This window comes from Polypterus senegalus, chromosome 9 (assembly GCF_016835505.1).
Source record: "Polypterus senegalus isolate Bchr_013 chromosome 9, ASM1683550v1, whole genome shotgun sequence".
NCBI classification, from domain to species: domain Eukaryota; kingdom Metazoa; phylum Chordata; class Cladistia; order Polypteriformes; family Polypteridae; genus Polypterus; species Polypterus senegalus.
In genome coordinates, this window is record NC_053162.1 from 133,081,988 (window position 1) to 133,108,611 (window position 26,624).

At 37.1% G+C, this 26,624-nt stretch overlaps 1 protein-coding gene across 1 annotated transcript in view; it reads left to right on the forward strand.

Moving 5' to 3' along the window:
* Nucleotides 1-1,726: 1,726 nt before the first annotated feature.
* The window catches only part of LOC120535821 (succinate dehydrogenase [ubiquinone] cytochrome b small subunit, mitochondrial-like), a 50,601-nt gene continuing 25,703 nt past the window's right edge, over nt 1,727-26,624 (forward strand). The window contains exons 1-3 of the mRNA XM_039763917.1: nt 1,727-1,810; nt 6,012-6,122; nt 15,112-15,253. Coding sequence (XP_039619851.1) covers nt 1,762-1,810; nt 6,012-6,122; nt 15,112-15,253 — 302 coding nt within the window. The 5' untranslated portion in view covers nt 1,727-1,761. The remainder of the gene's footprint in view (nt 1,811-6,011; nt 6,123-15,111; nt 15,254-26,624) is intronic.

A 26,624-nucleotide genomic window follows, 5' to 3' on the forward strand; every position in this document is an offset into this window, starting at 1 on the left:
GAATTGATAGAGATCCGCTAGGTTGGTGAGATGGCACCTCTGGACAGCAGTTTTCAAATTACAAGGGGTGCTTTTTATATCGAAAAAGATATAAAATACTCACAAGTAGTACCTAAATATGTTTAATTATCATCAAGTGACTGTCACCTTTGTGTCATTTGTGATTAATGTGTCATTTGTGTAAACAAAGGGCTTTTAAAGCACAGAGGTTTAAATACTTATGCAAACGCCAATTTTTAGGTTTTTCTTCTTCAGTTAAATATCTATAGAAAATGGTTTATTTTGACTTTGGAAACGTATTGTTACACCATAAGAGTTCACATTAAAAATACTGAATGGGTAAATATGCATACAAATGTTTTGTCACGCTGAAAATTATGATGACTTTCAAGGGGATCGAATATTTTTGCATTCCACTATATACATAATTCATTCTATATACTGTAGATAAAATGCTAAGGGTTGTCCATCTGGATGCTGTGTTTCGTAAGAAAGCACGAACCATCTTTCTTTGAGGACTGGGGATCCAAATGTTTTCTATTAAATTGTAGTTTCACACAGTTTCTTAATCAAAGGCTGGAGGGCTAGATTTCTTTGGAGTTTGGGAGAGTTTTAAGCACAATGTTATACATATTTAGATATGTAGAGTGCAGGGGTTATTTTCCCCTCAGAATCTGCAGTATAATGTTATACGTACATAACATTGAAGAGCAGTGGGTCCCTATGCACATTGGTAGTGCATGAGCTGGAGAGCCATTTACTTCTGATACTCAGCCACTAAAAGAAAGTAAATTTTATTGTGTTCATGAAAATTACTTATGAACGCTTTAAAATCATTTCAGCCTCCTGACTCACAGGTAAGACACAAAAAAATAATAATTTCTAGAACATTTTGGACCATATTTTGTGCTGGAAATTAACACCTTGAAGTTAACTAAACCAAAAGGTGTGTATACAGTAAAAATAATCAGAAGGACTTGAAGTTGTATATTGCCACATCAGCCAGCCTCATGGCTTCACTCTTTAATGCGATACGAGGGTCAAAGTTACTACTTTTTATAAAATTGAAAAAAATGGGCATTGGCAATTTGGGCACGTGGTGTGTCGTTTTATGCTATTACGAGTTTGCTGATCGTGAATATGATATTTTGATATTTGATTCTTTTCTGGTAGTCTTAAATCTCTTAGAGACACTTCCAGATGGTCGAAAATGAAATATTTCTAACATATGCGTGTGGGGTATTTTTGTTTTGTGATCTAGCCCTCAATGAACCTTTGTCAGAGGGTGAAAAATGACATATTTCTGTTACAATCGAGAAGTTTAGCATGTAAACATTTAAACTGAAACATTTTAAAATTTCAAATATTTGACACAACTATTCTTGTTTATTATGTACTTGTACCTCATGAAGTAAATCGACTTCTTATGAACAGGGCGGTTACTTTAATTTAGATCTTTTCAGACTTTGTATTTGTTTAAAGATGACCGATTCCCTCCGTCTGTGATATATTTTTTAGAGCACCACGAAAGAAATGCAGCTCGACTAATCAATGTTTTTCTCTTCGGTGCTGTTTGTAACTGGCACACTTCGGTGGAAAAGCCACACAACTGGTACATTTACCTGGGAGAATAGTGCCAAGGAGGAAGTAATGCCACTTAACCACGCCCATTTGATGAATAATTATTATGTATATAATTTCCCCGCCTCCCGACTTTAGTAAACTTCCGGGTGAGTGGTGACCTTGGGTTGCAGTTTGAAAATGGCGGCTCTACATAGATTTGGTTCGCTGTGTGGGAGAGGAGTAAAACGTGAGTTTGTAGCGTTAATCGCTCATGCTCTCCCGTTAGGTGGAATTTTCACTCTCTATTTTGAATCTCCGAGTTCTTGCCTCTTTAGATTTTGCTCTGTACATTCGGAGCTACGTTCTCCTTTCCTGTGACATTTATGCATTACCAAGGGCTTTTCAGCATCCCAGATGGTGCGGCCTGCGTGTTATGTCCCTCAGTAGTAGCAAGAACATTTTGTTTGACACAGTCGAAGCGAATTCTGTTATAATTTGTTAAATAACCCTTTGTTTGTTTTCAGACAGTGAAGGTGAAGGAACACCGTTATTATGTGAATGAAGTATTCAAACCCATAGATTGTTTTTTTTTTTATTTGGTGTTAGCATTATAGACATTAAAAATAATTGATTGTTTTCGATTGGGATCTTGTATTTGTATTTACGAATTAAAAAAAAAAAAAATCTTGTAACCTAATTACAAGTTTGACCCCTGAGCAAGAGAGAAACTTTTAGCAATAGGTTCGCCAGAAAGATCTTTTTCAACAATGAAATGGTGATAACTAACACGTTTAGAGAAGCTACTGTTTTGATCAAAAAGATTCAAAGGATGTTCATCCAGGTTGATTGCTCCGATGCGAGTGAGCGTTTTTGTGTCGCTTAAGCATGAAAAGACGATAGACTGGCGTTCCGTCTACTACTGGGTCCAGGCAGTAAGAAAAGACTGTGGCTCTGGGAGAACGCGAGTGTGATGCTAAACGGTCTGTTATTTAGTTAATACGGTAACTGGTTTTCTCGTTACAGTGACAAACTTACTATCCTCTACACACTTTCTGAATCTGATTTTTTTCCTAAACGGGGTGTGATTTCCCATTGCAAAAATTAATCTATACAGCTGTTTCTGATTATTGGTATTGGTAGGGTTCTGGGTTCAAACTTTATGTGCTGTCTTTGTGTTCTTCCCATGTATTCCGAAGATGTACATCCTGTAGCTTTCCATTCCTGTTTCAGTGTGCCTCTGTATGCACTCATCCAAGGCTGGCTTCCGTCCTAGTTCAGTCTGTCATTCTGCAGCCATATAAATAGAAAGCTAGTTTAGAAATTGTGCCCTTACATGAAAATTTTATGGTCATTTCATTTAAATGCATGGTTATCCCTGGTACTTTGGTAGCTTAAATAATACAGACATGAGTATTTTCTTAGTTAGTTAGTTAGGGCTGAGTAGTAAAAAATCAAAGTATGGTATCTCTTGAATCAGAGGTGCCGTTTTTTCAGCCATCTTTCCACTATTACTTGTTTTGTTAGCACTGTTGTGTATTTCATCTAGGGTAATTCAGGTAGATTTTATACACAAAAAACTCCTGTTATGTTGACATACTTTTTAATCTTTTTCTAGTCCATAATAAATGTGTTTTTAAAAAAAATCTATAATCACAATTCATGTCAACCTGGTAGGGATTTTCAGTTTGTTCAATTAAAGCTTGTTTTCACACTACTAACAAACTCCTCAGGATTCTTACTAAAGCAAACATCCATCCATCCATTTTCTAACCCGCTGAATCCGAATACAGGGTCACGGGGGTCTGCTGGAGCCAATCCCAGCTAACACCGGGCACAAGGCAGGAACCAAACAGAAGAGTGTAATTAATTGTAGAAGCTTCAGTGAAGCTCTGAAGGAAAGAAGGCGCATTCTATGCCAAGTGTCATGTTGCCTTTACCTCTTTTTCCTGTGGGCCAAGAGACTGTGATTTAGGACATGATTTGAAGTCAACTAATTCTGCATGCCTAGCAAGTATCCTGAGGTTGTTCATTGGGTGGTTTATGTAATTTATGTAACTTTAGAATTAGAATTGAATGTGTCATGGTGGCTAAACATCCAAACCAGCGGCACATTTGTGAGCAGCAGCAAGTGCCAAGGCGCACTCAAGGCATCTTCCCTAACCCTCATACTAAAAGCATTCAGACGATTGGATGAGGCATGTCAGAGCAGTTGGTACATGCTAGGTGTGTTTGCAGACTCGCTGGAGCTGATCATCTGCTGTATTTGAGTTTTGTGTAAGGAGTTTTAATGTAGTCTTTAAAAAATGAGTTTTCTGATGGCCCATAATATCTTACACTTTTATATTTTCTTCAAAGTATGTTTGCATTCAGGACCAGTTGAACTTCCATATGTATGTTTGGATCGTCAATTTCCATTAGAGTAGCTGATAACTACATAAATTTGGGCCATTTGAAATTTTTCATAATTGGTTTGGCTTTTAGTTGACCTACATTGCAAGTGTGACAGCAGCTCTTGCTGAAAGGTGGATTTTTATTCCAGAATCCAAGCTTCTCATCATATAGTAATTGACAATTCCAGTGTCACTTGCTCTGTTTATAAGGTTTCCGTTTTGACCACTGAATTTCTATTCTGTCTTGCATTTCTTTATGCTCAATTTTTTTGCACCCAGGACTTATTTATGTCTTAAAATTCCCCAGTTTAAGTATTAATTGGATGATAAACTGAACCAGTCAAATATGCTTCCAGATGTTAACATTCTTGTAGTCAATATTCTAATCTCCTATACAGTAACTTATGATAACAGGGACTACTATCTTTAATGGTTGTGGCCAAACGTTTTGGGAAGGACACAAGTATTGGTTTTCACAAAGTTTGCTGCTTCGATGTTTTTAGATCTTTTTGTTTCTATGGTATACTTGTTGTAACTGACTTACAAGCATTTTATTAGTTTTAAAGGCTTTTATTTAGAATTGCATTAAGTTTATGCAAAGAGTCAATATTTGCAGTGTTGGCCCTTCATTTTTAAGACCTCTGCAATTCACCCTGGCATGCTGTCAATCAACTTCTGAGCTAAATCCTGACTGATGGCAGCCCATTGTTGCATAATCAATGCTTAGAGTTTGTGGGTTTTTGTTTGTCCACCCACCTCTTGAGGATTGACCACAAGTTCTCAATGGGATTAAGGTCTGGGTGTTTCCTGGCCATGGACACCAAGCCACTTAGTTATCACTTTTGCCTTATGGCACGGTGCTCCATCATGCTGGAAAAGGCATTGCTCTTCACCAAACTGTTTTTGGATGGTTGGGAGAAGTTGCTTTTGGAGGATGTTTTGGTACCATTCTTTATTCATGGCTGTGTTTTTAGGCAAAATTTTGAATGATCCCACTCCCTTGGGCTGAGAAGCAACCCCACACATGAATGGTCTCAGGATGCTTTACTGTTGGCATGACAACAGGACTGATGGTAGCGCTCACATTTTCTTCTCCAGACAATCTTTTTTCCGGATGCCCCAAACAATCGGAAAGGGGATTCATCAGAGAAAATGACTTTTCCTCAGTCCTCAGCAGTTCAATCCCTGTACTTTTTGCAGGATATCAGTCCGTCCCTGATGTTTTTCTTGGAAAGAAGTGTCGCCTGTGGTGCCCTTCTTAACACCAGTCTATATTCCAAAAGTCTTCACCTCACTGTGCATACAGATGCACTCACACTTGCCTGCTGCCATTCCTGAGCAAGCTGTGCACTGGTGGTGCCCTGATCCCACAGCTGACTGAACCTTAGGAGACAGTCCTGGTGCTGGTCTTCCTTGGGTGCTTTCCTTATTCACAACAGTAGTGGATTTTTTTGGGGGATTAAGTTCATTTTCATGGCAAAGAGGGACTTTGCAATTAATTGCAATTCATCTGATCACTCTTCATAACATTCTGGAGTATATGCAAATTGCTGTCATAAAAACCGAGGCTGCAAACTTTGTGAAAATTAATATTTGTGTCTTTCTCAAAACTTTTGGCCATGACTGTACATAAAAGTAAAAGATCCTAATGAGGGTATTGTGCAGAGACAGGAGCAAGTCAGTTAATTGTGTTATTCGTTACAAACCTTTGTGCTCTTTAGATCTTTTAGTTTAGCTAAAACAAAGGGAATGTAGGTATTGACTTATTTTTCTGGACTCATTCTTTCCTTTATATAGTTGCATGGTGCCAGCGCCTGTTGTGATAGCATTGGACACAAAGCAGAAACCAAATCTGGATGCTATGTCAGTCAATAATGGAACTTGCACACATTTACCTACTTAATCAGAATTGATATAGATGTGCAGCTTTCTGTATTTGCTGTTCAAATACCTGTTTTCAGTATTTTTCAGATTTTGTTGACTTTTTGAGTTATTTCACAGCTACTGTATATGCATTGTATGCTTTCAGTTTTAATGACTTTTTTTTTTTTTTTTAAGCTATCCTGTTGAGTAAATCTGCTCTGATTCGTCCTTTGTTGTCCACCAATCGCACACAGCAACCGCCATTTCTCTTGGGTTCACAGATCCGCATGTCTCCTGTACATAATGGTAAGTATTTTGTAATAAAGAAAGTGCCTTTGTGGAGTCTTTTTACCCTGTGATTTGTGTAGATGTCATCAGTTCCCCTTGCTATTAGTGCAGATTGTTTAATGTTTGTTTTCAGCACAAACTCTACTACAACTTGTATTTTAAAATGAGCTCATCAAGAACACAGGGACACAGTTGGAAACTTGTTAAGGGTAAATTTCGCACAAACATTAGGAAGTTTTTCTTTATACAAAGAACGATAGACACTTGGAATAAGCTACCAAGTAGTGTGGTAGACAGTAAGACGTTAGGGACTTTCAAAACTCGACTTGATGTTTTCTTGGAGGAAGCAAGTGGATAGGACTGGCGAGCTTTGTTGGGCTGAATGGCCTGTTCTCGTCTAGATTGTTCTAATTCTAATTCTAATACAATAGTATGGGAACAGCAGGGAGACCCGAGTCCTATGCAACTTTTTATTAGTTACAAAACACACAAGTTGAAAAGAGTCCATCCAACCATTCGTTTATTTTCTAAATCCGCTTATTCTGAGCAGGGTCACAGAGAAGCTGGAAGCTATCCCTGCAAGAATCGGGTGCAAGGCAGGGACAATCCCAGGACAGGGCCCAGGACACATATACGAATATTATGAAAATACAAATTGACCAATTTTGGCAAATTGTTTTGATTACTGAAACTACAGTAGTTTACAAATACCTTAGCTATTTAGCAATGACAAAAAATATTAAACCAAATCCAATCAGATGGATAGATAAATGTCTAAATCCTTCATTCATTTCCTTTTTTATGTTTAACAATAGCCTTACTGCAATAAATATTTGAAAAGTAGCACACAAATTGCATAAATAGAAAGTGGAATTTATACACACACCCAGAAGAAGAGTTTTTTTGGTGCCTAAAACTCACAACATAATAGTTTTTCATATCAATCCTTGGTAAGGTTTCTGTGCCTGTGGATGAGACATGTCAAACTCGAGGCCCACACGCTACATCCAGCCCATGATATAAGTATATACAGCCCACAAGGTACTTTTATATGTCAGTTATTAATGGCCTGCCCGTAAATAGCACTCCCACTACTCATACTACAAATCCCACAATGTACTGCAATAGCTGGCGCACAGGTTAAGACCTATGGACCACCCCTCTTCCCGCTGCTTTAATGAAGCACTGATCAGTGGTCAGCGAATGAATGCATCGATTAGCACTTTTACAATCACATTTAAACTAGCCCCCAAAATAAATGGTCAAACGAAAAGTGGACTTGGAAAACGGGGTCTTTCAAAGCAGGTGGGATGCAGAGTGCCTGTTTGTAGACATCAGAGGTAAACCTGTGTGCCTTGTTTGTGTAGCTAATATGGCTCTAATTAAGGAATATAACATAAGACGACACTATAAGACAAAACATCAGGACAAGTTAAAAAACCTGGATACACAGAAGAAACTACCGAAGGCAGAAGAGTTTAAAAAGAGTGTGGTGTCACAGCAGGCTATGTTCACAAAAGCAAAATCACAAAGTGAAGCTGCCATGAAAGCTGGCTTTATAGTGGCAAAAGAGATAGCCAAATCAGCCAGGCCATTTGTGGAGGGAGAGTTTTTGAATCACTGTATGATTAAAGTGTGCAAAGTCTTATGTCCAGACAAAAACCAGGTATTTTTCAAACGTAAGCCTCAGTAGAAATACAGTTGCCAATCAGATATGTGAGCTTGCCACTGATTGCAAGCCCAGCTGATGGAAAAGGGAAAAAACTTTATTGCATAATCCCTTGCTGTGGATGACACAACTGACACTGCACAGCTGGCAATCTTCATTTGTAGCGTGGATTCCAGTTTTTGAGTTACTTTTGGGTATTCAACCAATTCATTGCACAACCACAGGAAAAGACATATTTGTAGTATCTACTGTAAATGTGTAAATGACATGAAACTGCCCTGGGACAAACTTACAGCATTAACGACAGATGGAGTACCTGCAATGTGTCGGGAAAAGAGTGGATTGATGGAAAGGATGCAGGAGAAGATGCAGGGGGAGAATGGCACAGGTGAGCTGACAGCATAGCAGTGCATCATACACCATGAGGCGCTGTGCTGCATAGTCCTGAACATGTAACACAGACAGTTAGCTTTATAACACCAGTTTCAGTCTTTTCTGGAGGAAATACAGTTGGAATTTCATGGCATGCCTTATCATAGAGAGGTGCGCTGGCTGAGTCAAGAAAAAGTGGTTAACAGATTTTTCGAGCTGCATGAGGAAATTTATCAATTCATGCAAAGTAAAGGAAAAGACTCCACAGGGCTCCAGGTTGAAAAGTGGCTGCCTTTCTGTGTGACATAACGAAGCATCTGAATGCATTAAACCTCTGGCTTTAGGGACGTGATTGTGTGATTACGGACATGTATGATGCAGTGAAAGCTTTTCAGGTCAAGCTAAAACTGTGGGAGACACAGATGCAGAGAGGGAACTTAAGTCACTTTCCATATTGCCAAAAAAATCACAAGCCAGGTCTTCACTGCAATGTTTCCAGCTGTGCGTTTTGCTGATAAACTAAGTTTACACGGCGCTTTGTCAACTTTAAAGCACAGAAATTTACTTTTGAACTGTTCAGAAATCCATTAGCAGTTGACGCTGAGAAAGCACCTGCAAACATCCAGATGGAGCTGGTAGAACTGCAGTGTAACAGCACACTGACGGCAAAATATGACTCTGTGGGGGCCCGCACAGTTCCCCAACTTCATCCCTGAAACGATGCCACAAATCTGCCTGTAGGCTGCTCGAATGCTCTCCATTTTTGGTAGTACATACTGTACCTGTCTGAGCAGCTTTTCTTGGTGATGAAGATGAACAAAAACACACAAAGAAGTCGTCTCATTGATGAATGCCTTTACCCCATCTTGAAAATTTCCACAGCTCAGAGCCTAACCCCAAATATGAATAAAGTTATAGCCAAGAAAAGATGTCAAGCATCTGGCACAGATAAAATGATATAAGAGCGAAAACTAAATGGCATATCTCAAAAGTTTTTTATTTGTTTTTGCCCATTTTTCTGACACTGCAACAATTTTTTATTTGAAAGATTTGCACATTTGCACCATCTTGTTCACATTTTATATACTCTAATTTTGGTTGATGTTACTGTTGAAGAAAAGTTATTTTACATTCTATTTTTTAAGTTATTTTTTTGAGGAAAAAGTTGCAAAAAGCAGTCTGTCTTTTAATTCATATTTCCGTTAAAAACGTCAATTTTAGACTGTTCAATAAATGTTAATTCTGTCTGGCCCACAACTTCAACTAAGTTTTAAACTTTGTCCCCTCCTGTGATTGAGTTTGACGCCCCTGCTGTAGACATTATTCAGCTTATTTATAAGCAGTGCAGCCAGACTGCCTAACAAAAATGTAGATTTTCGAAGGTAAGGAAACTGTCACATAACCAGAAATGTCATTAGCATTACTACTGTGTGTTTCTTTCATATTTTTTAAGCTTCTGCCTGCAGTAACTTGACTAAATGACCTCCCCTCCATGAATGTGCTCTTTACCCATCATTTCCCCCTTTGTTCAAACTCTCTTAAGCTTAAGCAAGACTTAAGCCATATGCTTCTTCTGTACCTTAATTCTTTCTTACATGGGAAGGTCTATTATTTAATATTGGTTGTTAAAACACAGGCTGCTTATTTACAAAACCTTGGCATCTTGCTTAGACACTGCACTTGCCATCACCGATGGTGTCACCTCCTCTGCACCCACTACAGAGTTGAAAACAAACCTTTCAGATGTTTGGTAAAGTTGCTACCTTCTTCACATGAGAAATTAAGCTATAAAAAGTACTACACGGTCATACTATGGTGACCAGAAACATAACTTTCAGGAGCAAGAATTGTAATTAATTAAACTTGCACAGAGAAACAACATGCAAAGAAGGGTGACCTCGGCATGCAGTAGTTGTTTTGTATCTTGGCACAGTTATATGTTTATTTGCAGTAAATATCATTTAAGGAGTTGAATGGTGTGGGGAGTTATTTGGATATATCAAAGGGGAATAAATTACATAATGATGTTGTGCTTTATTTCAATTATTTGTTACCCCAAAACCAAAGTGATTTGAATCAGAAAATTAACTGGACGTTTGTACATTAAATAGGTGACAACAGGAAATATGGGACAGCTAAACTCTTGTAACCCTTGTATTAAGCCAGAATGCTGTATTAATACAGTGGTGTGAAAAACTATTTGCCCCCTTCCTGATTTCTTATTCTTTGGCATGTTTGTCACACAAAATGTTTCTGATCCTCAAACACATTTAACCATTAGTCAAATATAACACAAGTAAACACAAAATGCAGTTTTTAAATGATGGTTTTTATTATTTTGGGAGAAAAAAAAATCCAAACCTACATGGCCCTGTGTGAAAAAGTAATTGGCCCCTGAACCCAATAACTGGTTGGGCCACCCTTAGCAGCAATAACTGCAATCAAGCGTTTGCGATAACTTGCAATGAGTCTTTTACAGCGCTCTGGAGGAATTTTGGCCCACTCATCTTTACAGAATTATTGTAATTCAGCTTTATTTGAGGGTTTTCTAGCATGAACCGCCTTTTTAAGGTCATGCCATAGCATCTCAATTGGATTCAGGTCAGGACTTTGACTAGGCCACTCCAAAGTCTTCATTTAGTTTTTCTTCAGCCATTCAGAGGTGGATTTGCTGGTGTGTTTTGGGTCATTGTCCTGTTGCAGCACCCAAGATCGCTTCAGCTTGAGTTGACGAACAGATGGCCGGACATTCTCCTTCAGGATTTTTGGTAGACAGTAGAATTCATGGTTCCATCTATCACAGCAAGCCTTCCAGGTCCTGAAGCAGCAAAACAACCCCAGACCATCACACTACCACCACCATATTTTACTGTTGGTATGATGTTCTTTTTCTGAAATGCTGTGTTCCTTTTACGCCAGATGTGACCGGAAAAAGTTCAACTTTTGTCTCATCAGTCCACAACGTATTTTCCCAAAAGTCTTGGCAATCATTGAGATGTTTCTTAGCAAAATTGAGACGAACCCTAATGTTCTTTTTGCTTAACAGTGGTTTGCGTCTTGGAAATCTGCCATGCAGGCTGTTTTTTTGCTCAGTCTCTTTCTTATGGTGGAGTCGTAAACACTGACCTTAATTGAGGCAAGTGAGGCCTGCAGTTCTTTAGACGTTGTCCTGGGGTCTTTTGTGACCTCTCGGATGAGTCGTCTCTGCACTCTTGGGGTAATTTTGGTTGGCTGGCCACTCCTGGGAAGGTTCACCACTGTTCCATGTTTTTGCCATTTGTGGATAATGGCTCTCACTGTGGTTCGCTGGAGTCCCAAAGCTTTAGAAATGGCTTTATAACCTTTACCAGACTGATAGATCTCAATTACTTCTGTTCTCATTTGTTCCTGAATTTCTTTGGATCTTGGCATGATGTCTAGCTTTTGAGGTGCTTTTGGTCTACTTCTCTGTGTCAGGCAGCTCCTATTAAGTGATTTCTTGATTGAAACAGGAGTGGTAGTAATCAGGCCTGGGGGTGGCTACGGAAATTGAACTCGGTGTGATACACCACAGTTAGGTTATTTTTTAACAAGGGGCAATTACTTTTTCACACAGGTTTGGATTTTTTTTCTCCCTAAATAATAAAAACCATCATTTAAAAACTGCATTTTGTGTTTACTTGTGTTATAGTTGACTAATGGTTAAATGTGTTTGATGATCAGAAACATTTTGTGTGACAAACATGCAAAAGAATAAGAAATCAGGAAGGGGGCAAATAGTTTTTCACACCGTGGCGTGTATATTGGAAAGTGAAGGATTCCCTCCTGTAAGTCAACAACTACAGAAGTTTTATAGTTTAATCTCAGGGGTATGTCACAGTATAATTTGTTATAATTTAATCCTTTGCAATACCAGGTTGTTTTTACTATAGTGTGTAAACTTGAAAGAAAAATATACAACCAACTTGTCAGTGGTGGCCATATGCCATTAGATGTCACTGTGTCTTTACATTTTTATATAGTTTTTGGTGGTATTGTGCCAGATTGTCCATATGGTTCAGAAATTTCAATTATTGGTAGCTTATGAAAGATGCTTGCATAACATTTTCTGCTTTATTTTTAAGATAACTTTCATACCCAGAGAGAGAGAGAGATTTTAGAACATAAATTATTTCCTTATAAATATTAAACTTTAAAAGTGAAATATGTTTTATCCATAGGTTTTCGCATTTCTGTGTTCTGGCAGCTTAACCCTTTATATGTTAAAGAACAATTGAAGTCTCTGCCACTTTTTTCCTGCATTTAATTAAAAAAAAAACCTTTTATTTTGGAGTTATTGATCATTCTGTAAATGTGAAGAAAATGTATAAGAATACAGACTTAAAGAATAAGCTGGAGGTGTGATGATAAAAAGCTTCGATCAGAAAAGTAGTTCAGAAGTGCAAAGAATGGGTAGTTCTCTGAGAACTCATAGCTCAATTAACAGGAAATGTAAGTTGCATAACACTGCCAAGACAGTGTGCAGAAAGCTGATGCACTCAATCCCTGAATTATGAGCAAGAAGACTTGTAGAGGCTAACAATCGTCTTAAAAGAAATGGAAAGCAAAGAAAAGTAAATTTACATAAGTCAACACCATGTAAGAACTCCGTTAAATATTGGCCTGTATGGAAGGCTGGCAATAAAAAAAACTTTCTTAAAAATAATTTTGGGGCTTGTGTGGTATGCCAGAAAGTAACAAGAGTAAACTGTCTAGGTTTTGCAATAGTGACTTTTAGTTTGGACAAGACCAAGCTTTTTGCCTAAAATTCCAAGCATTATGTGTGGCATGTAACCTAACTGTCCATACCCAACAGATGCACTCTCAGCAGTATAAAGTGACAGCAGAAGTATAATTTGTAAATCACTAGGTGTAAATATATCATTTAACCAATACATATAAATAAATACAAACTGGATTCCAAAAAAGTTGGGACACTGAACAAATTGTGAATAAAAACTGAATGCAATGATGTGGAGATGGCAAATGTCAATATTTTATTTGTAATAGAACGTAGATGACAGATCAAACGTTTAATCCGAGTAAATGTATCATTTTAAAGGAAAAATATGTTGATTCAAAATTTCACGGTGTCGACAAATCCCAAAAAAGTTGGGACAAGTAGCAATAAGAGGCTGGAAAAAGTAAATTTGAGCATAACGAAGAGCTAGAAGACCAATTAACACTAATTAGGTCAATTGGCAACATGATTGGGTATAAAAAGAGCTTCTCAGAGTGTCAGTGTCTCTCAGAAGCCAAGATGGGTAGAGGATCACCAATTCCCACAATGTTGCGCAGAAGATAGTGGAGCAATATCAGAAAGGTGTTACCCAGCGAAAAATTGCAAAGACTTTGCATCTATCATCATCAACTGTGCATAACATCATCCGAAGATTCAGAGAATCTGGAACAATCTCTGTGCGTAAGGGTCAAGGCCGTAAAACCATACTGGATGCCCGTGATCTCCGGCCCTTAAACGACACTGCACCACAAATAGGAATGCTACTGTAAAGGAAATCACAGAATGGGCTCAGGAATACTTCCAGAAACCATTGTCAGTGAACGCAATCCACCGTGCCATCCTCCATTGCCAGCTGAAACTCTACAGTGCAAAGAAGAAGCCATTTCTAAGCAAGATCCACAAGCTCAGGCGTTGTCACTGGGCCAGGGATCATTTAAAATGGAGTGTGGCAAAATGGAAGACTGTTCTGTGGTCAGGCGAGTCACGATTCAAGTTCTTTTGGAAATCTGGGACGCCATGTCATCCGGACCAAAGAGGACAAGGACAACCCAAGTTGTTATCAACGCTCAGTTCAGAAGCCTGCATCTCTGATGGTATGGGGTTGCATGAGTGCGTGTGGCATGGGCAGCTTGCATGTCTGGAAAGGCACCATCAATGCAGAAAAATATATTCAGGTTCTAGAACAACATATGCTCCCATCCAGACGTCATCTCTTTCAGGGAAGACCCTGCATTTTTCAACAAGATAATGCCAGACCACATTCTGCATCAATCACAACATCATGGCTGCGTAGGAGAAGGATCCGGGTACTGAAATGGCCAGTCTGCAGTCCAGATCTTTCACCTATAGAGAACATTTGGCATCATAAAGAGGAAGGTGCGATAAAGAAGGCCCAAGACGATTGAACAGTTAGAGGCCTGTATTAGACAAGAATGGGAGAGCATTCCTATTTCTAAACTTGAGAAACTGGTCTCCTCGGTCCCCAGACGTCTGTTGAGTGTTGTAAGAAGAAGGGGAGATGCCACACAGTGGTGAGAATGGCCTTGTCCCAGCTTTTTTGGGATTTGTTGACACCATGAAATTCTGAATCAACATATTTTTCCCTTAAAATGATACATTTTCTCAGTTTAAACTTTTGTTCCGTGATTTATGTTCTATTCTGAATAAAATATTAGAAGTTGGCACCTCCACATCATTGCATTCAGTTTTTATTCACGATTTGTATAGTGTCCCAACTTTTTTGGAATCCGGTTTGTAGTTTAAAAGCAGTGTAGGTTCATGTGAAAGTGAACAAAATGTTTCATATTTACATTCTATAGCCTTCTGTTAATCTTTGGCAAAATTCTTCTTAAATATTTTTGAGATTCCATATATACAGTAAATCATGAAGAAAATCTTAAGTAGGAGGAATTCAGAACTTTCTTACAGCCACTCTCTAATTTGACAGAGTAGTTACAGTTGGGATTTATGATTAGATATATTAATAACAGAAAGATGGCATAAAGGAGGAGTAATGCCTTATTGATAATTTAGCCTTTGAATAAAAATAATCAGCCTTTGAATCACTGAAACAATGTTTTTTTTATGTCTGGCATCAAACAGCGTATTCTTGCCTCTTTGTGTTCTGCATAGCGCAATGAAAATTCTATTCTATGCCTGCAAAAAATGTAAACGCGTTTTAATATTTAGGTTTTGTTACATTGTAGCTTCTAGTTCTGCATCCTTCCACTGGACCTTGGAACGGAGCTTGAGTCTAGCCTTACTGGGAATGATTCCTGCTGCTTATGTATATCCAGGTGCAGTGATGGATTATTCTTTGGCAGCAGCTTTAACTTTACATGGGCACTGGTAAGTATTGTCTTTGGTCTTCTGATAAGTTGTATTGAATACAGTATAGGGATTTTCTGTATGTATTAGGGTATGCTTGACTGAAACAGCATTTTAAATGACCAGCAATCCAACTTTGCAAAGTGAATTTCTGTACTACAACAAGACTCCTTAATATTACAGATATGTCTCACAATTGATATATGTACAGCTATAACACAGAAAAGGTTAAAAGATAAATTTGGTATTTTTGAATTCAAAGTTATTTCTTTCACAAGTGTGCCATAATTTGCTCAATACATTCAAAAGTTTAGCAGGTATTTATTTTGAAAGTGTAGTTTAGACTAATGGGTGATCTGAAAAAACATGAAATAAAAGCAAATAACCTAATTTTCCATTTTCAAGAAGCATGCCTTACAAATAATTAACTATTAATACAGGTTTGTGGCACTGTCATAGCTGAGAGAATAATATATGCACTTTTCTCTTTCATGGGTGTAGTTTTCATTTAAGTAGTAACCTGTGTAAGACCTGTCTGGATGTTGTAGAACTAACTGTTGCAGGGTGGAATAACCTGGAAACAAAACATATATCTGAAGCTATTTAGCACCCTTTCAGCTTAAGTGTGTTTGTGTGTGTGCGTGTGTGTATGTGTATACAGTGGGGAAAATAAATCTTGAACGCGTCAACATTTTTCTCAGTAAATATATTTGTGTATATGTATATATATATATATATATGTATGTATGTGTGTATGTATATATGTATGTATGTATATATGTATGTATGTGTGTATATATATATATATATATATATATATATATGTATGTGTGTGTATATATATATATATATATATATGTATGTGTGTATATATATATATATATATATATATATATATATATATATATATATATATATATATATATATATATATATATATATATATATATATATATATATATATATATATATATATATATATATATATATATATATATATATATATATATATATATATATATATATGTATGTGTGTGTATATATATATATATATATATATATATATATGTATATATATATATATATATATATATATATATATATATATATATATATATATATATATATGTATATATATATATATATATATATATATATATATATATATATATATATATATATATATATATATATATATATATATATATATATATATATATATGTATGTATATATATATATGTATATATATATATATATATGTATATATATATATATATATATGTATATATATATATATATATATATATATATATATATGTATATATATATATATGTATGTATATATATATATATATGTATGTATATATATATATATATATGTATGTATATATATATATATATATGTATATATATATATATATGTATATATATATATATATATATATATATATATATATATATATATATATATGTATATATATATATATATATATATATATGTATGTATATATATATATATATATGTATATATATATATATATGTATGTATATATATATATATATATATGTATATATAATATATATATGTATATATATTATATATAATATATATATATATATATATATATATAATATATATATATATATTATATATAATATATATATATATATATATGCTTAAATCACCCATTCTGACATTCAGTTTGGAGTTCAGGAAATTGTCTTGACCAGGATCACACCCCTAAATGCATTGAAACAACTGCCATGTGATTGATTGATTAGATAATTGCATTAATGAGAAATTGAACAGGTGTTCCCAATAATCCTTTAGGTGAGTGTATATACACATATATATATATATCCAAATAAAGCTGAATTATAACAATTCTGCAAAGTGGGGCAAAATTCCTCCAGAGCGCTGTAAAAGACTCATTGCAAGTTATCGCAAACGCTTGATTGCAGTTATTGCTGCTAAGGGTGGCCCAACCAGTTATTAGGTTCAGGGGGCAATTACTTTTCACACAGGGCCATGTAGGTTTGGATTTTTTTCTCCCTAAATAATAAAAACCATCATTTAAAAACTGCATTTTGTGTTTACTTGTGTTATATTTGACTAATGGTTAAATGTGCTTGATGATCAGAAACATTTTGTGTGCAAAAGAATAAAAAATCAGGAAGGGGGCAAATAGTTTTTCACACCACTGTGTATATATATATATATATATATATATATATATATATATATATATATATATATATATATATATATATATGTGTGTGTGTATATATAAACTGCTCAAAAAAATTAAAGGAACACTTTGAAAAGACTGGGTAATGTGTTAGGAACGAAAGGATGCCACATCGTTTGATGGAAATGAAAATGATCAACCTACAGAGCCCTGAATTCAAAGACGCCCCAAAAATCAGAGTGAAAAAATTATGTGGCAGGCTAGTCCATTTTGCCAAAATTTAATTGCAGCAACTCAAAATTGTACGCAGCACTTTGTATGGCCCCTGTGTTCTTGTATACATGCCTGACAACATCGGTGCATGCTTCTAATGAGATGACAGATGGTGTTGTGGGGGATCTCCTCCCAGATCTGGACCAGGGCATCACTGAGCTCCTGGACAGTCTGAGGTGCAACCTGGTGGCATTGGATGGACCAAAACATAATGTCCCAGAGGTGTTCTATTGGATTTAGGTCAGGAAAGTGTGGTGGCCAGTCAATGGTATCAATTCCTTCATCCTCCAGGAACTGCCTGCATACTCTCACCACATGAGGCCAGGAATTGTCGTGCACCAGGAGCCACTGTACCAGCATAGGGTCTGACAATGGGTCCAAGGATTTCATCCTGATACCTAATGGCAGCCAAGATGCCTTTGTCAAGCCTGTAGCGGTCTGTGTGACCCTCCATGGATATGCCTCCCCAGACAATCATTAACCCACCACCAAACTGCTCATGCTGAATGATGTTACAGGCAGCATAATGTTCTCCATGGCTTCTCCAGACCCTTTCACTTCTGTCACGTGCTCAGGGTGAACCTGCTCTCATCTGTAAAAAGCACAGGGCACCAGTGGTGCATCTGCCAATTCTGGTATTCTGTGGCGAATGCCAATCGAGCTGCATGCTGCTGGGCAGTGAGCTCAGGGCCCATTAGAGGACATGGGGCCCTTGGGTCACCCTCATGAAGTCTTTCTGGTTGATTGGTCAGAGACATTCACACCAGTGGCCTGCTGGAGGTCATTTTGTAGGGCTCTGGCAGTGCTCATCCTGTTCCTCCTTGCCCAAAGGAGCAGATACTGGTCCTGCTGATGGGTTATGGACCTTCTATGGCCCTCTCCAGCTCTCCTAGAGTAACTGCTTGTCTCCTAGAATCTCCTACATGCCCTTGAGACTGTGTAGGGAGACACAGCAAACCTTCTGGCAATGACACGTATTGACGTGCCATACTGGAGAAGTTGGACTACCTGTGCAACCTCTGTAGGGTCCAGGTATCGCCTCATGCTACCAGTAGTGACACTGACTGTAGCCAAATGCAAAACTAGTGAAGAAACAGTCAGAAAAGATGAGAAGGGAAAAATGTCAATGGTCTCCGCCTGTTAAACCATTCCTGTTTTGGGGGTCATCTCATTGTTGCCCCTCTAGTGCATCTGTTGTTAATTTCATTAACACCACAGCAGCTGAAACTGCCACAAAGATCTAGAGGCACACACAAATGGTCTGTCTGTATAAATTCTGATCAGTTACCAACATAGGAAACAGGTGGTCTGTCTCTCCTACAGAAATCCTCTGTTTTCCAGCAAGAGCAGCTTTTGCTGGGAGTGTCCCTTAGGAAAATACCCTTTACTGGATATCAGAAAGATGAAGCGAAGGTAGAGGAATACAAGAAAAGTAGACACAGCAGACCAAAAACTAAGCCTGAAGGGATGTTGAAAACTCAGATAAGTGCATACATTCCTAGTAAAGGTAGAGTATTTGTTAACCAATGAAAAAGCTGTAGTACACTTACCTACCCTACCTAACTGGAGTGCACTTCATACGCGCTACTAAAATAGGCTAAAATAGAAGGTAGGCAGGTATGGTCTTGGTTTTCAAATTGATTGCAAATAATGGTTTCATTGTAAAAAATAAGTTAAAAATTGTTGTTTAAATCACTTTGTCCATAATATAACTTTTGTGCTATTTTCATATAAATGAAAGCCAACATATCACATAACAATCAGCAAAGTTTTCGATGTTGTCTTTTCTTGATTTGCTATTTTTCATTGAATTTTATGGACTACTGTACTATTTTACACCCAAAAATTAGCTAAAGTAAAAGTTATGCAAGAGAATCATTCTAAAGCCTCTGGTACTTGTGAAGAAGGATATGTGTCATCAAAAACTATTTCCATATAATGCTGACCTTAAGCAGTAGTTTTACTTCCTTGCTTTTTTAGTCTGTTCAGTGCCTACAAACTTTATTTATATGATGTTATTCATATGCCACTGTCTGTGTTACTGTATTTTATATTTTTTCTAATAATAATCACCAGTAGTTTTGCAAAGTGGATTTTAATGAAACAGGTTAATTATTTACATAGCCCAATTCAAAAGGTTATTTTACTGCATAAATGCAGTTGTTCCACAGCAGCAATATAAAACACAGTAGAAGATGAAAAATAAAATGTGGTAAATTATAAGGAAACGACCTTGACAATTCTCCACAAATAAATTTGTAACATGTGTGACATGCTTGATAGTATAGTAAAATTGCAGTTTGTGCAATCACTTACTTAATATGCAAGCGGTAAAAGGTGCTTTTTTTCATCATGACTTAAATTACATCACTGATATTTTGTTACAGACTGACTTAAAGACACATTTAAAGTTTAAAAATATAAGTTCAGTATTTTTCACATCAGTTGTTTCTTCACAAACATGCTATATATGCATTTGCCACATGAAATTTTTTCTAAAATGAATTGCTTACTAGAAATTTAAAAAATATCTTTGTCTGTGGGGAACAGATGTAAAAATTAAAAATTTGCCAAATATGTTGATTTTTCAAGCCAAGACAGTTGATGGATATTAACTCGTATCTTGGAATTATGTACACATTGTAAAATGGTTTAAACATTTCATTTTTGAACAAAAAAGAAAAATTATGAGATTTGGCCATTTTAAAAGTAGAAGAGTGGTGTGTGATAGCTCAGCACTTCCTGTCCAACAACATTTTAAAATCCTGTAGGGTGGTTTCCTCCCAGCACACCAAATCTCTGCAGTCTTTCCATGCCCCATGTTTTTGTTTTGTTTTTTTTATCTGAATTTATTTGAGAATTGACACATGCAAATAGAAAACATGTTCTTACCACGAGAAAAATAGTACCAGGAATATGTGATAAAGTAATTACTTCTAGATCCCATTTTTTGTCACAAACTTGCATCACAAATGCATGAGGGGCAGATCATTACATCTGTTTTTGCTTGAAAAATTGACATATTTTGTAAGTTTTGAAGCTTTTCCTCCATGGGTCTTTGGATTTCAAAAACTAATCAACTGTGCTAGAAAAAATCCAGAAAATAGCAACAAGGCTGATTCTGGAGCTGAATGGTATGAGCTGTGAGGAAGGATTAATATAGTTGAACCTTTTGAGTTTCAGCAAACAAAATTAAGCAGCTGACATGACTGGAAAATATGAAAGGAATTAATGCAGTGAATCCAGGCTGTTACCTTAAAATGAGTTTACTAAGAATACTGGGTCACCATTGGAAACTTGTTAAGGGTAAATTTCGTACAAACCTTAAGAAGTCTTTCTTCACACAGATAACCATTAACACAAAGTAAGTTTCCAATTAGAGTAGTAGAGAAATGCGCTTTTGGATCCTTTAGAACATGAAAATGTTATTTTTCAGAAATTAGTTGAATAGGATTAGCAAGCTACTTTGAGCTGAATGGCCTGTTTTTGCCAAATGTTTCTAAAGTTATAATGTTCCAGCTTGCAAGAGCTTCAAGATAAAGTAAATATTTGCATAAAACTAGCAACAGACCTTCTGTGTTGTCTGAAATGATGCAAATACTTTGTTTCCGGCTATGTACTAAAAAAGTATGTAATTTTATGTGTGTATATATATATATATATATATATATATATATATATATATATATATATACTAGCAAAATACCGTTAGCTTGGCAAGTATTGCCTTAAAATTTTTATTAAGAAGACAATTAAACCTTTTTAAAACTGAGGGAAAATATACCAATAATTATTTGTTAAGGATCTCTTTGTATGCCACGTTGTCAGTTCGCCCTCCAGTTGTAATATGACCAAGCTGTAGCTGTGCGCTGAGCTTACTCTTGAGCATGCAACATACAGTTGGCCATGTGAACAGTAATCTTGTTTCAAATCTCACAGCTTGGATTGCTGCTGTCATAATCGGTTTGAGAGTCATGGTTTGTTTCAATTAAGACAGTATTTGTAGGACTTGTGTTGAAGAGACATTCGGCATCTGTCAAGCGTTGTAAGTATACAACCAGTTTCATTGATAACTTCACATCCAGCTTTTGAGAGTTTAAACATTTGTAAACATCAAAGTGTCCACTACTGAAATAGTCACCTGTGAATCTAAGATGTTTAAGAGGCATTGGCGGTTGTCCAAAGGTGTAAAATATTTGGCCATTTCGGTACACTTGAAAGCGACAACTGAACAATTCAGCGGCAGCCATCAACTCACATGCAGATGCATAGGTGAAGGGCTTAAGCATTTCACTCTTATAGTGCTCCTGTGTAGTATAATTATCTCCTGTACCGTCATCAGTCCACACCTTGAACCTGTCCCAGTCATTCAATACATAAGACACAATGTTCTTCCGGATATCAAGAGTGAGCCTGATATGGCCGTGCAATATATAACAAAGAGAATGGAAAAGGCAGGTGCCATCTCCGGGCACGGAAACCACTTGGTAAGTGACAGTTTTTGATTGATGGTGATCACCTCGATAGACATGTTAATGGGGGTACGGTTGGAATGATAAAGGAAATGGGTACCTGAACAATGTAAAGTAAGTCTAAAATGCCTACACAATAACTATAATCGTAATAAATGAACAATAAAAAAGCGGAGAAGCCGTGGATTAAATAAAAAGGCTGTAGTTATCAGCCGGGAGACGTGAATACGGTGGCGAAGCAAGGAAGGGAGTGTAGAGACTGGAGCGACAGACGGCCTTGTATAGGCAGGCAGCCAACAACGTGGGAAGCATTGGGATGGGGGACCCAACGCCGCCTCACACGGTGACCGAGCTGCAGGCTATGGACGTATATATGTACGTAAGTAGGATTCAGTTAGTGTTGGGAACCCGCGTACCAAATTTCTTGAAGATGGGCCCATAAGTAACAAAGACTATTGAAAAGTTCAATATGGCGGCCGACAGGGGCATCATACCACCGAAATAAGTACCAAATTTCAGCCTTCGACATACACGGGAAGTTGGAGAATTAGAGACGTTGGAAAGTTCAATATGGCGTCTGACAGTGGCGTCACACCACCGAAATAAGTACGTACATTGGTTTCGGTTAGCGCAGGGAAGCCACCTACCAAATTTCGTGAAGATGGGGTCAGCCTTCTACCTACACGGGAAGTTGGAAAATTAGGGACTTTGGAAAGTTCAATATGGCGGCCGACAGTGGCGTCATACCATCGAAATAAGTACATACATCAGTTTCGGTTAGCGCAGGGAAGCCGCCTACCAAATTTCGTGAAGATGGGGCCATAAATAAGAAAGTTCAACATGACGGACGTTGTCGACCGTTATCGACCGTTACGTGTAGAATTTCGAAATGAAACCTGCTTAACTTTTGTAAGTGAGCTGTAAGGAATAAGCCTGCCAAATTTCAGCCTTCTACCTACATGGGAAGTTGGAGAATTAGTGATGAGTCAGTCAGTCAGTCAGTGAGAGCTTTGCCTTTTATTAGTATAGATATATATGTGTGTGTATGTATGTGTGTGTATGTATGTATATATATATATATATATATACTGTTGATGAAACATTTTAAATACAGTGCACTTCAGTGACATACACAGAAGTGAATGAAATGCAATATTAGTAATGTAACATTTTTCAAAGCCACCTAATGCTGTTCAGAATCGCAGGAATTGTAATTTTTCCTTACAGCTTTAGGGACCAAGACAAGGATTAACCCTGTACGGGTTGTCAATCTATACTGTTCAAATTTGCATTAGAAATTAACCTGGCCTTGTCTTGCATGGAGCTTGCCATTTATCTCATATATATTTCTCTTCTGGTTCATCCTGCTTCCTCTTCAAAACTGGTCCCGCCCACATAAATCCGCGAAGTACAAACCATATGTTTGTATGGTTATTTTTATATATTTTAAGCCCTTATAAACTCTCCCACACTGTTTATAAATATTCCCCGCACAGTTATACAGCATAAACCCTTTGTATTCTCTTAGATATTAGGTAAGATTCATTGAAAATATGTATGTAAACACACTGTTTATATACAGTAAAACCTAAATATTATTTTAAAGATATTGAGTGTCTCCGATATCACATATGTTACAGCCATTACGATAGACAGGCCACCAGCAATAAATACGTATAATGCAAGAAAAATTGTATACAGTAAATGTGTGTACAGTGACACTAAACGTACATACATGTACTAAGTACTGTAAGTAGAAAATTAATTATGGTTACTCACCAACAATGACACGATGACTTGTCCGATAACGATGAGTTTAGTTTTAATGCACAACAAAGGAGAGTGTTATAGCTGTTCTAAAGGAGCCTCTTCAGGCGACTGTGTAGCACCGCCGTTGTTCTTCTTCCAGCAGTCTTCAATCCAAATCCCTAAAGCAGATTCCATCCAGACTACTGCCTTATTATATCCACTTACAACTCGTTTTGCACCCTGGTTAAAAAGACATTGCGGCCGCTAGATCTTATATTCCTTTCCTACTTTTTAAATAAAAAGAATCGTAGCCTCAGTGATGCCGTCATGGCATCCTACAGCGGTGTAGCTTTTCCCTTCCTTCAGCATATCCAAAACTTTTACCTTTTCAGCAATCGTTAACATCTTCCATTGGCGCTTGGGCAGAGCACCTGAAGCAGTAGCAGGAGCATATCGTTTTGGAGCCATAATGAAGGGCTTGACTATGCACAAAGATAAACACAAAAGAGCACAAAAGTTAACTCTTTACACAGCGAAACACATTGATGCTGAATGAGCGAGACAAGACTTTCTGGTTAATGCAGCGAATCAATTTATGCCCGTCGCTGAGCCATTCAGCATACAGGAACTTAACTGGGTGCTCTGATTGGTTAGTTTCTCAGCCATCCGCCAATAGTGTCCCTTGTATGAAATCAACTGGGCAAACCAACTAAGGAAGCATGTACAGGTAGTAAAAAGACCCATTGTCCACAGAAGCAGCGAAAAATCTGCGTTATATATTTAGATATGCTTACATATAAAATCCGCGATAGAGTGAAACCGCAAAAGTCGAAGCGCGATATAGCGAGGGATTATTGTATATAGAATTACTAGACGCCACATGACCAGCAGCATCGTACATCAACATCACCGTCATATTGCGAGTGGCACTGCTGTGGAGTGAAGTAATGGATAAAGATGCCTCACGCATGTGCTGCTTGGGATTGTACAAACCGCTGTACGCTCTAAACCAGATCCCGGGGGATTACATTTCATAGGTAAGGCTGAACAATTGTTTTGGTTATATTTGGCCATTAGAAAATCCCGTTTTATAATCTTAGCACTCAAGGTCACCTTACAATAAAATTAAACAACATTAGTAAAATTAAGACAAGAGAATGATAAATCAAAAAGCAATAATTAGCAAACAAACAAAGATAACTGGCAGTAACAGTGCAAAATTCACAATTGGTATGCCAGTTTGAAAAGATAAGTTTTGAGGGCAGTTTTAAAATGTGTTATTGAATCGAGCTGATGTATATGTGAGGGAAGAAAATTCCCCGAGTTGAGGAGCACTATGACAGACGCTTGAGCTCCCATAGCACTAAGTCTGATGTGTGGAAAGAAGAACTGCAGATGAGGATCTGAGTGAGCGAAAGCAGTGCAAGTCTGTAGGAGATCAGTGAAGTTGTGGAGAGCTTTAAATGTTCAGAGCAGTATTTAGTATTGTATTCTGTAGTTAACAGGGAGCCAGTGAAGTTGAGAGAGAGTAGGTGTAATATGTTCAGTGGATTTAGAACAGCAGATTATTATCCTTGCAGCAGAATTTTGAATAAGTTATAAGCGATGGATGCGTTTTTGTGGGGTGCCAGATAGAATAGCATTACAGTAATCTATACGTGAGGGCATTAACCAATACTTCAGTACTGTATTGCTTAAGAACAGGATGAAGTCTAGAAATGTTTCGGAGATGGTAGAAGGCAGTCCTAAAAATGTTACTTATGTGGGAGGAATTATTTATTAATAACTAGCAAAATACCCGCGCTTCGCAGCGGAGAAGTAGTGTGTTAAAGAAGCAATGAAAAGAAAAGGAAACATTTTGAAAATAACGTAACATGATTGTCAATGTAATTGTTTTGTCACTGTTGTGAGTGATGAGTGTTGTTGTCATATATATATATATATATTTAAACACACACACAAACATATATATATATATATATATATATATACAATATCTATACATATACACATATATACATACATATATATCTACATATATACACACACATATATACACACATATACATACATACACACACATATATACACACAAATACATATATATATATATATATACATATATACACACACACATATATAAACATATATATACATATACATACATATCTACATATATACACACACAGCTATTTCAGTATCAGTGCAATACGCTGTTTGTTAAAACGGTTGACTCCGCTCTTACGTGCAATAACAAATCAAATCATTCAGTTGTCTTTGCTCATATGTCATTTTAGAGCTGGACGCCTGGCATCTTTTTGGCCACAGGTTCGTTTCTGTTTGCTGTGAGGTTCTGTGTTGTGGAGATTCTCAGGATGGATTGCAGGTGCTCATCAGTGAGGCGACTCCTGTGTGCTGTTTTGTTAGTCTTTATCACTGAGAAGAGCTTCTCACACAGATATGTGCTACCAAACATGCACAAGGTTCGAGCCGCATGTAGACGGACTTTTTTTGTTCATCAAAGTCACCAAAGCGCCGTGCAAACTCAGTGCGCAGTGCGCCAGTTTATCAGCAAAGTGCGATTTGGGAACACCGTAGTGACGACTTGGTTTAACAGTACTTGGCAACAGGGAAAGTGGGGCAAGGTGAACTGGTGCATTTGTGTCTCCCATAAAAGCAGCTTCACTTGAAATCACTTTGTGATTGTG